We start from the raw sequence: 16,391 nt of genomic DNA on the forward strand, positions 1-16,391 counted from the left end.
TAAAAATTGCATTCTTTTAAAGGAGTGGAAAGGCGAATTTAGTTATTGCACACACGCACTTCACAGAGTAGGCGTTCCCTAATGGAAATATGCAAATATATGCTACAATGCACCAATAGGATCTCGCTAGTTCGTGCTTGGCACTGCCCACCTCTTTGCTTGTTCTGCCCACTATGACTCATTTGTTCGAGCTTGAAACAATGGGCTGTGGTCTATCTTGGTTTAGTTATAAAAATCTTTGGTACAGTACAGTGGCGCTCAGTGCCGTTTAAGATGAGGGAGGTAAACCCTACAATCGTGCAGTACCGTTACAGTGTACAGTCAGTAAGCAGTTACACTAATGCACATGTTGGCACAACATAACGTAACGCAAAAGTAATGATGTTTTCTTTTGGTTAGCTTTTGGAAACATTAGCTAGCACATACACATTTCCATGACAGTCACACTTATACATTGTAATTTTCAATTTACCTGATATTGTCGGATGGCTAGCATTCGATGTCTGTGAATGTGTTGTCTTCTAGACAAAATATGAAATGCAATCATAATTGACTGTAGCACATATAAAGCACACACAACAGCTACCGGCGGTTTCACGATGACTGAAAACACAACCGTGGGATGAACGAGTGACACATTTCCGGATAACGGCGATCCATTTAAAATTAATTGATTCTTCCCTCACCCCTTGCCCTGCAAGAATCAACTCATCATACGTCATGATACGTCATCAGAAGTGTACACTTAATTTGAGGGCTGAGGGCAGAAAGTGTGTCTTTTACGTGTTTGGAATTCAGCCATGGTAGAATCTAGGTTGTGGCTTTAGATTTTGAGAAAATTAACAACTAAGGAAGAATTTTTCAAAATGGCTGCACGGTGGCATCAAAACAGCTCCCCCTGTCAGTCATCAAGGGTTTATACTAATAGTTTATATATATAAACTAGATGAATTCCAGGGGATGCTGTTTTGGAGCCACCGTGCTTCCATCTTGGCACAACCCCACCGTTGTAAAAAATAATTTGGATGCTATAGAAACGCATTTACTAACGTCTACATTGGTTTTTGCCACGTTTATTCTATTACAGACATGTGTACTTCAAAATTATATTATATGAGCTAAAAAAAATTAAAAGTACAAATGTTACTGTCCCCACTATAACAACAAAAAATAAGTAATTTTGTTATTGAAACATTTTAATAAAATACTGTAGATTTCCATTCAATTCCATGGAGGACAGATTTTCTAAAGAGTGCCAATATGGCCGACCGGTGGCTTCAAAGCCTCTCATTGGCCAATAAACATCAGCAATCTAGGGTTTTTATAATAGGTGTTGGCCCCATGTTTCATGAGTTGAAATAAAAGATCCCAGAAATGTTCCATACACAATAAGCTAATTTCTCTAAAATGTTGTGCACAAATTTGTTTACATCTCTGTTAGTGAGCATTTCTCCATTGACAAGATAATCCATCCACCTGACAGGTGTGGCATATCAAGAAGCTGATTAAACAGCATGATCATTATAGATTCACCTTGTGCTGGGGACAATAAAAGGCCACTCTGGCATGTGCAGTTTTTTCACGCAACACAATGCCACCGAAGTCTCAAGTTTTGAGGGAGCGTGCAATTGACATAAACAGTTCAACAGAGCTGTTGCCAGAAAATTTAATGTTAATTTCTCTACAATAAGCTGCCTCCGACGTTGTTTAAGAGAATGTGGCAGTATGTCCAATCGGCCTCACAACCACAGACCACGTTTAACCACGCCAGCCAACATTTGGCTTTTTCACCTGCAGAATTGTCTGAGACCACCCACCTGGACAGCTGAAGAAAATGTGGGTTTACACAACGGAATAATTTCTGCACAAACTATCAGAAACCTTCTCAGGGAAGCTCATCTGCGTGTTCGTCGTCCTCTCCAGGGTCTTGACCTGACTGCAGTTTGGCTCGTAATCGCAAAGGCTCAACTTCGATGGCCACTGGCACTCTGGAGAAGTGTGCCCTTCACGGATGAATCCTAGTTTTAACTGTACCATGTGGGCGAGCAGTTTGCTGTTGTCAACATTGTGAACAGAGTGCCCCTTGGTGGCGGTGGGGTTATGGTACTGGCAGGCATAAGCCACGAACAGCAAACACAATTGCATTTTATCGATGGCAATTTGAATGCACAGAGATAACGTGATGAGATCCCGAGGCCCATTGTCCTGCCATTCATCCTCCGCCATCACCTCATGTTTCAGCATGATAGTGTTGCACGGATGTGTACACAACTCCTGGAACCTGAAAATGTCTCAGTTCTTCCATGACCGACATGTTCCATGGCCGATCGACATGTACAACAGCGTGTTCAACGTTCCCGTCAAAATCCAGCAACTTCGCACAGCCATTAAAGTGTGGGACAACATTAAACATGTCACAAACAACAGCCTGATCACATCTATGCGAAGAATATGTGTCACGCTGCATGAGGCAAGTGGTGGTCACACCAGATGTTGACTGGTTTTCTGATCCACGCCCCTACCTTTTTTTTAAGGTATTGGTGACCAAGAGATGCACATCTGTATTCCTATCAGTGGCGGATTTAGGTATGGGTGACATGGGCAGCCGCCCAGGTCGACATCTTGCCAGGGGCAGCACGGGGCGCCCCGCACCAATTTTTTTGGAATGATGACATTTGTGCAATCGGTTTTCTATCGCTCATTTGCACGTCACGTCAATGATCTCATGTCACCGTGTGGCCCTGATTCTAGTTTGTGGGCTAGGCAGGCTACTGTCTGGGAAGGTCTCCCACTCATCGATAAGTACGAGATGGGGAGGGGGGTGGGGGCAGGTTGACCTCAGGTCTCCTCACTGGAAGCCCGAGGTAGGGGGAGCGGGGGAATCTATCTATCAAATAGCACCTCTAACTTTATACAGTACACTACAAAATGCTACCAAATAAACCACAATTCCTTCACAATACTGTGAATATATAGTTTCACAGACATGTTGTTGCATTTTTTCTAGTTTGTGCGAAATCATTAAGAATAATATAAAACCAGTCTGCACACCACCAAGGTGAATTGGTTTAGTCTTGACTCTTTGTTGACAGTGTTGGGGGATGGGCAATGTATTGATGCTCAAGTGCCAAATCAACACAAATGGATAAGAAAAGGTCTAAGCCATCAGGTGCCCAGTTAAGAAAAAGGGGGAAAGAAGAAGAGGAGAAACGTCCAAAAGATAAAGGTATGCAGCTATGTCATCTCTTTATGAGTATAATATTATGCATTATAATTATTATAATAAAATAGGCTAGTATAACATTTTTTTTTTTGCCTATGTTGCTTGCTATGATATTACACATAGGGCGACAATATATTTCAAACAGTTTCATCATGATAATGTGTGTAGCCTGCAGAAAAACGATTACAACCTAACTAGCACATTATTGATTTGGTTAACTTTCATTGAGGTGACATCATAAAGGTTTTCTGTGATTGTATTGACTAGGTCCTGAGCTCAGTGAGGGGAATTTCCAATGCTGTAGGCTAACTTAAAAGAAGTCTATATTATGCTGATATTTTGTATCTTTTGTGATATATTGGGGTGTCTAATGCCTAGAATTAGCCAAGGAGGTTGTATGGTTCATTTGGTTTCTATTCTGAAAGTTTGATAAATTGTGCATAATGACATGTATATTTAATTGTGCAACAAATGTATTTAGGGTGTCAGACTCATATACTGTATTTAACTGCAAATTCAGGGGCACTTCTAAAATATTTTGGAACACCCTCTGGCACTGGCCAGGATGAGGAGCCATCAACCTCCTCAGCCACACAGGTGTTTTCACAAATGTTGTCTGAGGATGAGGATGAAGAACCATTTGCTTCCACTTCTCCCCAGCAGGATTCTTCAGGTGTGTTTGTGTTCACACGCACATGTGTGTGTGTGTGTACACAGACATGTGTTTGTGTTCATCCCTGCATAACATAAAAAAAATGTAAAAATAAATTTTGCAATGTTTTAAGTTTCCATATTGTAGGTAACAATGATGGTTTTATTATTACTGGGTTTGTATGTGGGATGTTCCACCACTATAAATGCTGTGAATAAAGTGTGTAAAGTAATGCCCATGTGCTCTCCTTTAGAAATGCCTGTAGCAGCATCCCCACCAAATCCTGCTGCTGAGGATGAACCACTGTCTACAGACACTGCTGACTGGCCATCAGTTCTAACTGACAGAATTCGGACACAGCTAGTTTGCAGAGGACCAAGTGAGGTACCACCTAACATTGTTTTCCCAAGGAATGAGAGTGATGAAAAAAGTTGGTTGGTGTAATCTGAAAGAAACAGCCTCTTCTGCTTCTGCTGTAAACTATTTTCTAAGAAGAAAATTAATTTAGCAAACTCAGGACTGACAGACTGGAAACATGCAAGCTCTTTGCTGACTTCACTTTGCTGACTTTACTAGGGACTTCCACTGCTATGCGGATGACACACAGCTGTACATTTCAATGAAACATGGTGAAGCCCCAAAATTGCCCTCGCTAGAAGCCTGTGTTTCAGACATAAGGAAGTGGATGGCTGCAAACTTTCTACTTTTAAACTCGGACAAAACAGAGATGCTTGTTCTAGGTCCCAAGAAACAAAGAGATCTTCTGTTGAATCTGACAATTAATCTTAATGGATGTACAGTCATCTCAAATAAAACTGTGAAGGACCTCGGCGTTACTCTGGACCCTGATCTCTCTTTTGACGAACATATCAAGACTGTTTCAAGGGCAGTGTAACGGTCTTCTTGATGAGAAGGAGAGTCGGACCAAAATGCAGCGTGTAGATTGCGATCCATGTTTTAATGAACAAACGTAAAACACGAATCAATGCAAACACTACAAAATAAAGAACGTAACGAAAACCTAAAACAGCCTATCTGGTGAAAAACACATAGACAGGAACAATCACCCACAAACACACAGTGAACCCCAGGCTACCTAAATATGGTTCCCAATCAGAGACAATGACGAACACCTGCCTCTGACTGAGAACCATATCAGGCTGAACATAGAAATAGACAAACAAGACATGAAACATAGAATGCCCACTCAGATCACACCCTGACCAATCAAAACATAGAAAATACAAAGTAAACTATGGTCAGGGCGTGACAGTACCCCCCCCCCCAAGGTGCGGACTCCGGCCGCAAAACCTGAACCTATAGGGGAGGGTCTGGGTGGGCATCTGTCCGCGGTGGCGGCTCTGGCGCTGGACCCCACTCCATGACAGTTTTAATCCCCCTCCTAAACGTCCCTAAATAGGTTACCCACCACAATGATAACATGGGACAGAGGGACAGCTCGGGACAGAGGTAACTCGGGACAGATGGGTAGCTCAGCCCTGAGAGGAAGCTCAGCACTGAGAAGAAGCTCAGCACTGAGAAGAAGCTCAGGCAGGTGGTTAGATCCGGCAGATCCTGGCTGGCTGGCGGTTCTGGAAGATCCTGGCTGACTGGCGGATCCGGAAGATCCTGGCTGACTGGCGGATCCGGGAGAATCTGGACGACTGGCAGATCTGGGAGAATCTGGACGACTGGCAGATCTGGGAGAATCTGGCCGACTGGCAGATCTGGGAGAGTCTGGCCGACTGGCAGATCTGGGAGAGTCTGGCCGACTGGCAGATCTGGGAGAGTCTGGCCGACTGGCAGATCTGGGAGAGTCTGGCCGACTGGCAGATCTGGAAGAGTCTGGTCGACTGGCAGATCTGGAAGAGTCTGGTCGACTGGCAGATCTGGAAGAGTCTGGTCGACTGGCAGATCTGGAAGAGTCTGGTCGACTGGCAGATCTGGAAGAGTCTGGACGACTGGCAGATCTGGAAGAGTCTGGACGACTGGCAGATCTGGAAGAGTCTGGACGACTGGCAGATCTGGAAGAGTCTGGACGACTGGCAGATCTGGAAGAGTCTGGACGACTGGCAGCTCTGGAAGAGTCTGGACGACTGGCAGCTCTGGAAGAGTCTGGACGACTGGCAGCTCTGGAAGAGTCTGGTCGACTGGCAGCTCTGGCTGCTCCATGCTGACTGGCTGCTCCATGATGACTGGTAGCTCTGGCTGCTCCATGCTGACTGGCTGCTCCATGCTGACTGGCAGCTCTGGCTGCTCCATGCTGACTGGCTGCTCCATGCTGACTGGCAGCTCTGGCTGCTCCATGCTGACTGGCTGCTCTGGCTGCTCCATGCTGACTGGCTGCTCCATGCTGACTGGCGGCCCTGGCTGCTCCATGCTGACTGGCGGCCCTGGCTGCTCCATGCTGACTGGCGGCCCTGGCTGCTCCATGCTGACTGGCGGCCCTGGCTGCTCCATGCTGACTGGCGGCCCTGGCTGCTCCATGCTGACTGGCGGCCCTGGCTGCTCCATGCTGACTGGCGGCCCTGGCTGCTCCATGCTGACTGGCGGCCCTGGCTGCTCCATGCAGACTGGCAGCTCTGGCGGCATCCTTGCAGACAGGCAGCTCTGGCGGCATCCTTGCAGACAGGCAGCTCTGGCGGCTCCTTGCAGACTGGCAGCTCCATGCAGACTGGCAGCTCCATGCAGACTGGCAGCTCCTTGCAGACTGGCAGCTCCTTGCAGACTGGCAGCTCCTTGCAGACTGGCAGCTCCTTGCAGACTGGCAGCTCCTTGCAGACTGGCAGCTCTATGCTAACTGGCAGCTCCTTGCTAACTGGCAGCTCTATGCTAACTGGCAGCTCTATGCTAACTGGCAGCTCTATGCTAACTGGCAGCTCTATGCTAACTGGCAGTTCTGAACAGGCGGGAGACTCCGACAGCGCTGGACAGGCGAGGCGCACTGTAGGCCTGATGCGTGGTGCTGGCACTGGTGGTACTGGGCCAAGGACACGCACAGGAAGCCTGGTGCGGGGAGCTGCTACCGGAGGGCTGGGGTGTGGAGGTGGTACTGGAAAAACCGGACCGTGCAGGCGCACTGGAGCTCTTGAGCACCGAGCCTGCCCAACCTTACCTGGTTGAATGCTCACGGTCGCCCTGCCAGTGCGGCGAGGTGGAATAGCCCGCACTGGACTATGCAGGCGAACCGGAGACACCGAGCGCAAGGCTGGTGCCATGTAAACCGGCCCAAGGAGACGCACTGGGGACCAGCTGCGTAGAGCCGGCTTCATGGCATTAGGCTCGACGCTCAATCTAGCCCGGCAGACACGCGGAGCTGGAATATACCGCACCGGGCTATGCACCCGCACTGGAGACACCGTGCGCACCACTGCATAACACGGTGCCTGTCCGGTCTCTCTAGCCCCCCGGTAAGCACAGGGAGTCTGCCCAGGTCTCCTACCTGGCATAGCCATACTCCCTGTTAGCCCCCCCCCAATAAATTTTTGGGGCTGCCTCTCAAGCTTCCATCCGCGTCGCCGAGCTGCCTTCTCATACCAGCGCCTCTCTGCTTTCACCGCCTCCATTCTACGGTAACCTTCCTCGCACTGCTCCAGCGAATCCCAGGCGGGCTCCGGCACTCTCCCTGGGTCGGCCGCCCACCTGTCGATCTCCTCCCAAGTAGTATACTCCATACTGTACTCCTCCTTGGGCTGTTCCTGTTGTTTCTTCTCCCGCTGCACCTTAGTGCGGCTACACTCCCCTGGTTTAGCCCAGGGTCCTCTCCCGTCGAGGATTTCCTCCCATGTCCAGAAATCCTTATTGCGCTTCTCCTCGCGCTGCTCCTGCCTGTTGACACGCTGCTTGGTCCGTTGGTGGTGGGTGATTCTGTAACGGTCTTCTTGATGAGAAGGAGAGTCGGACCAAAATGCAGCGTGTAGATTGCGATCCATGTTTTAATGAACAAACGTAAAACACGAATCAATGCAAACACTACAAAATAAAGAACGTAACGAAAACCTAAAACAGCCTATCTGGTGAAAAACACATAGACAGGAACAATCACCCACAAACACACAGTGAACCCCAGGCTACCTAAATATGGTTCCCAATCAGAGACAATGACGAACACCTGCCTCTGACTGAGAACCATATCAGGCTGAACATAGAAATAGACAAACAAGACATGAAACATAGAATGCCCACTCAGATCACACCCTGACCAATCAAAACATAGAAAATACAAAGTAAACTATGGTCAGGGCGTGACAGGCAGCTTTTTTCCATCTACGTAACATTGCAAAAATCAGAAACTTTCTGTCCAAAAACGATGCATAAAAATGAATCCATGCTTTTGTTACTTCTAGGTTAGACTACTGCAATGCTCTACTTTCCGGCTACCCGGATAAAGCACTAAATAAACTTCAGTTAGTGCTAAATACGACTGCTAGAATCCTGACTACAACCAAAAAATTGTATCATATTACTCCAGTGCTAGCCTCCCTACACTGGCTTCCTGTCAAGGCAAGGGCTGATTTCAAGGTTTTACTGCTAACCTACAAAGCATTACATGGGCTTGTTCCTACCTATCTTTCTGATTTGGTCCTGCCGTACATACCTACACGTACGCTACGGTCACAAGACGCAGGCCTCCTAATTGTCCCTAGAATTTCTAAGCAAACAGCTGGAGGCAGGGCTTTCTCCTATAGAGCTCCATTTTTATGGAATGGTCTGCCTACCCATGTGAGAGACGCAAACTCGGTCTCAACCTTTAAGTCTTTACTGAAGACTCATCTCTTCAGTGGGTCATATGATTGAGTGTAGTCTGGCCCAGGAGTGTGAAGGTGAACGGAAAGGCTCTGGAGCAACGAACCGGCCTTGCTGTCTCTGCCCGGCCAGTTCCCCTCTTTCCACTGGGATTCTCTGCCTCTAACCCTATTACAGGGGCTGAGTCACTGGCTTGCTGGTGCTCTTTCATGCCGTCCCTAGGAGGGGTGCGTCACTTGAGTGGGTTGAGTCACTGATGTGATCTTCCTGTCTGGGTTGGCACCCCCCCTTGGGTTGTGCCGTGGCGGAGATCTTTGTGGGCTATACTCGGCCTTGTCTCAGGATGGTAAGTTAGTGGTTGAAGATATCCCTCTAGTGGTGTGGGGGCTGTGCTTTGGCAAAGTGGCTGGGGTTATATCCTTCCTGTTTGGCCCTGTCCGGAGGTATCATCGGATGGGGCCACAGTGTCTCCTGACCCCTCCTGTCTCAGCCTCCAGTATTTATGCTGCAGTAGTTTATGAGTTGGGGGGCTAGGGTCAGTTTGTTATATCTGGAGTACTTCTCCTGTCTTATCCGGTGTCCTGTATGAATTTAAGTATGCTCTCTCTAATTCTCTCTTTCTCTCTTTCTTTCTCTCTCTCGGAGGACCTGAGCCCTAGGACCATGCCTCAGGACTACCTGGCATGATGACTCCTTGCTGTCCCCAGTCCACCTGGCCGTGCTGCTGCTCCAGTTTAAACTGTTCTGCCTGCAGCTATGGAATCCTGACCTGTTCACCGGATGTGCTACCTGTCCCAGACCTGCTGTTTTCAACTCTATAGAGACAGCAGGAGTGGTAGAGATACTCTTAATGATCGGCTATGAAAAGCCAACTGACATTTACTCCTGAGGTGGCCACCCCTCATAGCCTCGTTCCTCTCTAGGTTTCTTCCTAGGTTTTGGCCTTTCTAGGGAGTTTTTCCTAGCCACCGTGCTTCTACACCTGCATTGCTTGCTGTGGGGTTTTAGGCTGGGTTTCTGTACAGCATTTTGAGATATCAGCTGATGTACGAAGGGCTATATAAATCAATTTGATTTGATTTGACTTCACACAACAGCAGTCAAAAACACCAAAACTGCATGAAAACATGGAAAGAACTGGCAATGAGAATCAAAAAAGGGGAAACAATTGACAAGCATGAGATGGCACTTATGGAGGCTGAGAGGATAAGATGGAGAGAGGTGTTGACACGTCTGACTGCAATTGTGCAGTCTCTGGCTATTAGAAATCTGGCACTAAGGGGACACATAGAAACACTGTACTCTTCATCAAATGGACATTTCCTCAAAGAGGTTGAACTGACGGCACAATTTGATCCAGTTATGAAAGAGCACCTTAACCGTGTCCAAAAGGGGACCTGGAGTCACAGCACCAGCTACCTTGGCCACCAAATCCAGAATGAACTCATTGATTTGTTGAGCAGCAAGGTCATTTCAATAATGGTGAGTGACATCAAGTTGGAAAATTCTTCTCTATCATTTTAGATTGCACCTCAGATGTCAGCCACACTGAACAGTTGTCAGTTGTGATTAGAATTGTGTCACTGAAGGAGGAGCCCAAGTAAAGGAACATTATATGGGTTTTTTAGAGGCAGAAGAGTCCACGTTCCAACATTTGGCATCCATGATTCTCAAAAGATTAGAGGAGCTAAAAATTACTTTTGAGGACTGCAGAGGATAGTCTTATGAGAATGAGGCCAACATGAGAGGCAAAAACAAAGGTGTCCAAGCCAGACTCCTGTAAATTAATCCAAGAGCTCTATTTGTGCCATGTGGGGCTTACACATTGAACCTGGTTGTGGCTGATGCTGTTAAAAGTGTTGTCGATGCCACAGGTTACTTTGGCATCTTACACAAACTGTACACCTTGTCCTCAGCCTCCACACAGTGATGGGCCATCCTGAAAAAACGTGGACATCACTTTGAAGATGTGGACTGAGACAAGGTGGGAGGGTTAATAGTGATGCCCTGAAGAAGCTGGAGGTGACATTTTTCAATGTTGTTGTGGATGCAGCAACCTCAGCCCTTCAGGAAAGATTTTCCAGATTGGTAAATGTGGGAGAGAAGTTTGGAGTGCTGTCAACCTTCCAAAGTCTCTCAAATAAGGAGCTGACAGAACAATGTGAGGCCCCTAGTATGACACTGCACTATAAAGAACACTCAGACTTGGACGGCAGAGAGCTTGCACAGGAACTGAAGAACTTGCTTGACTTTCCATCGAAGACCTTGACCCTGCTTGAGCTGCTGATATTAATACATGAAAGGGAGCTCCAGAAATGTATCCAAATTTGTGGACTGCTCTCAGAATATGTCTTACTCTTCCAGTGACCGTAGCTGAAGCAGAGAGGAGCTTTTCAGAGCTGAAACTCATCAAATCCTACCTGAGGTCCACCATGTCACAGGAACACCTTAGTGGCATTGCCGTCATCAGTATTAAACATGCAATTGCTGGGAAGATTTCTTATGAGGATGTTATTGATGACTTTGCATCAAGGAAGGCAAGAAAGGTCCCAGTTAAGATGGCAGTTGTGCAATTTAGTTTGTGTTTCTTGTTTGAAGTGCAATAGTGTAATAATCAGGTTCTCTTCTTTGACATTGTGATAATAATGTAACGGAATTGTACCCTAAACCCCTTTTATTATTTCAGCCGAGTGTCATGCACAGAATCATATACGTCAGGAAAAACTACGCCTCTATGGGCCTCGAGGCTATCATGCACATAATCAAGCAATACCTCACTAGCATCGTATTCAAATATTTGTTATTCGTTTACTGAATATATCTTGCCCATGACCAGCATTCACACACACAATAAAAAAACTGAAAAAATGTCTTAGTTTGATTATCCATTTGGGGAGATTTATTTATCATATCAAAATATCAGTCTCATGATCACAGACAATGACATTCCTTAGTAATGGATTTTGTAGTGTTCCCTTCCTGTGTCTACTGGTATTCGAGTCCAGGTTCTGGCCCATTCCTGGGAGTATTTGCCATACAGAATGCATACAGGCAGCAGCCTTAGTTCACTTGACATTTTGAAAAAATGTGAGCTACAGTATGAACATCCAAAAACCTACTTCATCCAGTGCAAGCCATACACTAGTAGTATGTGAAAATATCCAACCAATTGTGTTATTACAAAGTTATGCTGAAAGTGAATGCTAGACTAAGTATATCAAGCATTTACTTCTCTAACGCATATGAGAAACACTAGCTGCAGTACAGTCAGAGTATGTGATGTTTAGCTACACTAAGTGATGGATCACTCAGAATGGCCAATTCAGACATTTTTTATGGATACTTTAATGAAAAATGGTGATAGAACATTATCAGTTTCTGTGTAATTGAACATCTGTGGTCATCAAGATTACAAAAAAAGGAAATAAATTCATATCAAGCTACAGCTGTTAATTTCATCAACAAAAATAGTGATTCAAATATTCATCAAACACCAATTTTTCAGTGGCAATTGACAATACTTTAACTGACTAAAGAGACCCTGAAAAAAACTATAACTAAACAAATATGATTTTTCATTTTAGTTGACTAAAGTGAGACTATAATCTGACTACTACATGGATTGGACAAGAGTTTCTGGAAAGATTGAGAGCTTTTCAGTGATAAGCACAATTAATATTTGCAGCACAGATGCTCAGGGCAGTTCTATACTGCACTGGGAAGGATGCTCCACATCCGCCAAACACAGCCTAGCCTACATCAGCTGGTGAGCTGCGTGGGAACAAGCAATGAGTGTGGGTAGACATGCGCTGCTTTGGCTCCGCCACTGATTATACAGATTGTGCAGACGACTCTCTTGCTTCCCCATAGCTAACAAGTCCCCACCAGCCTTCTAGTAAGATACCTTTTGCCTGGTTAACAAACACAAGATGCTTTACAAAAATAAAAGAATAGCAGCATTAAGTTTAATAGTAAAACTGTTGAGCTATGTTTCTCTCCCTTGAGTATAGAAACATTTTTGAATTTGTGGTCTCGCTCAACCCTCCCACTTCTCCCACTGCATTTTATAGCCAGGTTCTGAGGCCAACGTACTAGCCAAATCTCTTTTCCTCAGAGAAAACTACTTGATTCTAGCCATTACTGCTCAAAAGATATGACCCTTAATACCGGCGCAACGTTTTTCTATTGTTTATTGGCATTTTACATTCATTAAACCAAAGCGGCCGTTCTTAAACTAGGCTACTTGCAGACCAGACCTTTAACCATTTGTTAACGCTACACCTTCAGTGATGTTACTTCAATACCTAGTTATAGCCAACAAATTAGGGCGTGTCCGGCAGGTCCACATTCAGTAACATTCAGATAAAAATAGGCTATGTAGAACAAAAATGCCTCTGACATGTTGAATAAGAAATAACGTTGACTCTAATGGAACTTCTATTTGTAACATTCAAGAATGTTTTGAAAATGAAAGTGGCCCTGGTAACACTACCAAACAGTCGATGGCACAAAAATAATGGTAAATGAGTAGCAAACAAGTTGACTAAATCCATCTTGCCACTACACTATATATCTGACTGGGTTAATAACTTTGAGTTAATGTGGACCCAGTGACTCAAACTTGAACACTTGGACCAGGACTCGACCACTGGTGATTCGGACTCGATCCCAACTTGAGGTTGAGTGACTTGACTAAATCACTGGGTGAAATAGTAATTAGCCCGTTCTACTTTTGGACATCAATGTGGCAGTGGAACGTTGATAACGGAAATGACACAACCGAGTGACGGAGGAGCAACCAACCCATATTACTTTGCGGCATCATCTGGTGATTGTGTTACACACTCTCTCTGCGCTTGTGTGTGTCTGTTTTGCATGCAATGCTCAATATCATGTAGGCTCAATTAGGAATTTACACACCCAGATAACTGTTACATATATTAGTCATATTTTTGCTGTTGGGAATATGTTATGCAGAAAACTGTTGGTAGGACAAGGCTATATAGATTTGTACACATGGAAGTCAGTTATGTATGTTTACTATAGGTTGACACACACAAATGTGATGTGACTAAAACGAAAGAGCATTTAGTTGACTAAAATGGCCAACTGTTTCTATAATTGACAATAACTAGACTTAATGATTATACAAATGACAAAAACGAGACTAAGACAATATTTTAGTCAAAATTACCATCTAGAAGAGAGCCAGAATGAACACTGAGCTACAGTAATAGATCCTCCAACAGCCTCTACATTACAACTAATACTACCTGTATAACTTCAAAGACAGTATAGTATTCAATAATTATTCTAACCTTTACCAAAATCAAGTGTATTTTAGGTTAATGAAGGTCAATGGCATATGAAATTAGCATAAGAGGTGGTCCATGACAATGACATAATACAAAAACCATACAGGAGAAAGCATTTCGCTCAATGGCTGCAACGCAAGGCAATATGCATAACATTATCCTGAAAAATTAAGGCATCTGTATTTTCCCTTGTGCACTCGTGAGTTCTAGTCCATCTTTTTGTCCTTGACCTCCTCGTCATCCGTGTACTCTGTGGGTTCTTCTCCAGGTTTCAGAAGTTTCCCAACGTAGTCATACTTTTCTGTGAAAGGAAAGATGAAAATTACTGAGTCCCTCAGGGCCCTTCAGACAACAGAGACCATCTCAAGAACATGATAATCACTGGGTGGAGAACAGCCTTGTCCAAAAAATATTACAAATAAAAGACTCCCATGTGTGGGTTTAAATTTAAAGCAGTATTCAATGTAATGTAGATGAAAGTGTATCTAACAGATGAATTTTGATGCAAAGTAGCATTATCTTATCCCCTGGCATGGTACCATATTTTTGTATGCGATGTAGCCAACTCTTCTATCGTTGCCAAGTCATACAAGAGGAACACAGTAGTTGACTTAAGCACAAAAAGACTGGACCACCACAAGACAAGTTATTCCCTGAAGCACATAGACATACATTTTAAACACCAATAGTTCTACGGGTAATCAAAGCTGTGTGATGCATCAACAACTTGCCCTGTTGAGTGATTAGTGGGTGCGTGCTTTGTAGCAACTACTACCAACTCCTGCATCAACTCACGAATGAACTGGGTCTCCCATTCATTGAGGCTTTCCTGTTGCATGGCGTTGAGGTCCGAGAGGTCGTCGTAGGTCTCTTTCAGGGCCTCCTTCTCCAGACAGAAGGTGGCCAGGCCCCTGGAGGCATCTTTACCAGCAAACACTCCATAAGGACCCTCTGGAAAACATCACACAGATTGATTTGAAATTCAGCCAAATATTTTTATAAACTAAAATGTGATTGTGAAGACAGAAAATAGCAATTTTATTTATCTGCTAATTAAATTCCACATGCTCTCCAACATACATACAGCAGCTTATGATGGCTTCAAAGATAAGCCCCCCTAACAACAAGTCCTCTATTCTAATGTTGAGACTGACAGAAGGTACAGACTGAATCCTTTAAATGAGAGCTAGTACTGCTTTACAATATTCCTCAACAATATATTTTTTTGTGCAACCATATGGTCTTGCTGAATTGAACATTCAACCTTTGTGCAAGGCATTCACCTGTGTCAACCTAGCATAGCATGAAGGCAACAAGCACACACCTCAATACAGACTGAGCAGATATGCAATTTCTAGACATTTTAAGGGAGGGTGTTCTTCGGGGGTTGTGTGACAGTAAAGGATCAATCAACTTGGTGAGAGGTTAACGTTACATGCCATTGTGCCAACTCGGATGAACACGCCAGTTAGCGTGTGATTCATAAAGAAGGGGATGTGGCGTTTTAGAAGGTCGTAGTTCCAATGCAACAACTTCGAGATACAAAAAAATACACATAATCCAATAGACAAAGTAACAAGTCTAAGAATAAAACTGACTGACCAGCAAGACAGTTAGCTACGGTTGCGCCAACCATTCATTTGAGCAGCAATAGCTGGTGTTGCGCCACATGAGCACAAATAGCCTGCAACTTATTTTACCTGGCCCGTAGAATGTCTTTCCTCTGGTAACATCGAACACCTTTGAATTGACAGACATAAGAATTCTTGGATTTTGCAGGCCATCGTACGGTTGTAGCTCCGCTAACGTGAAATCTCTTTTCTTGAATTTAGGCAGAGGTTCCTCAACCTCGCCCATATCTGTAGGCGTGTCTCCGCGGAAGATTTTGTACAAAAGAAATATGCAGAGGCCAAGCAGACTCAAATTCAACGGAGACGTGAACATTTCCTGCAAAACTCCTGGAGTAGTTTCATCTGCTCCCTTTGTATCAGCCATGTTTATCGCTGTATGGTTCTTCTTCGGTATCTTCTTTGACGGGGTTAACGCGATTGGCATCCAATGTTTATGGTACACTACCGCCACCAGCTGGACGGGGTATTGAATAGAAACAAAAAAAAACATCGGGAAACGGGGAAAACGACATCATACAAAACAAAACACGTCAACTATTTTTTAAATGTTTTTTTTTAAATTAAATCATACTTCTTCAATCACAGTCCACTCTAAAATATATCCCTACACATGCTCAGGGGCCTGTGATGGGGCTACATTCACCGACAGGATTTATTGCACTGTGAAATCACAGACCTAAAAAACATTTAGCGGCATTCACGATTCCAATTTTCTTAAACTTTTTCTCCGCTTGTGCTGTACAGTTTATGACCATTGCAATAAATAATACAGAGTCCACCTTTTAACATGTAGCATTTCACTCTCTCAGTTGATGGGACACCTT

General features: G+C 44.7%; 1 protein-coding gene across 1 annotated transcript; it reads right to left on the reverse strand.

Annotated features, from left to right (window-relative positions):
* Window positions 1-12,793: 12,793 nt before the first annotated feature.
* Window positions 12,794-16,014, reverse strand: LOC110533597 (membrane-associated progesterone receptor component 1). The gene is made up of 3 exons (XM_021617966.3): window positions 15,637-16,014; window positions 14,732-14,887; window positions 12,794-14,237 (listed from the first exon to the last, which is right to left on the reverse strand). Exons 1-3 carry the CDS (start codon window positions 15,989-15,991, stop codon window positions 14,143-14,145), a joined length of 606 nt encoding a protein of 201 aa, XP_021473641.2. The 5' UTR covers window positions 15,992-16,014; the 3' UTR covers window positions 12,794-14,142.
* Between the last annotated feature and the right edge of the window lie 377 nt (window positions 16,015-16,391).

This window comes from Oncorhynchus mykiss, chromosome 10 (genome assembly GCF_057628025.1).
Source record: "Oncorhynchus mykiss isolate SJ-2025 chromosome 10, ASM5762802v1, whole genome shotgun sequence".
NCBI lineage: Eukaryota > Metazoa > Chordata > Actinopteri > Salmoniformes > Salmonidae > Oncorhynchus > Oncorhynchus mykiss.

Excerpts from the sequence above, each read along its gene's own strand:
- LOC110533597 (XM_021617966.3), bottom strand. The coding sequence starts at position 15,991 with ATGCCAATCGCGTTAACCCCGTCAAAGAAGATACCGAAGAAGAACCAT. Across the intron at positions 14,888-15,636 it reads AAAGACATTCTACGGGCCAG|AGGGTCCTTATGGAGTGTTT; the intron begins GTAAAATAAGTT and ends GATGTTTTCCAG. Across the intron at positions 14,238-14,731 it reads ATGGGAGACCCAGTTCATTC|AAAAGTATGACTACGTTGGG; the intron begins GTGAGTTGATGC and ends TTCCTTTCACAG.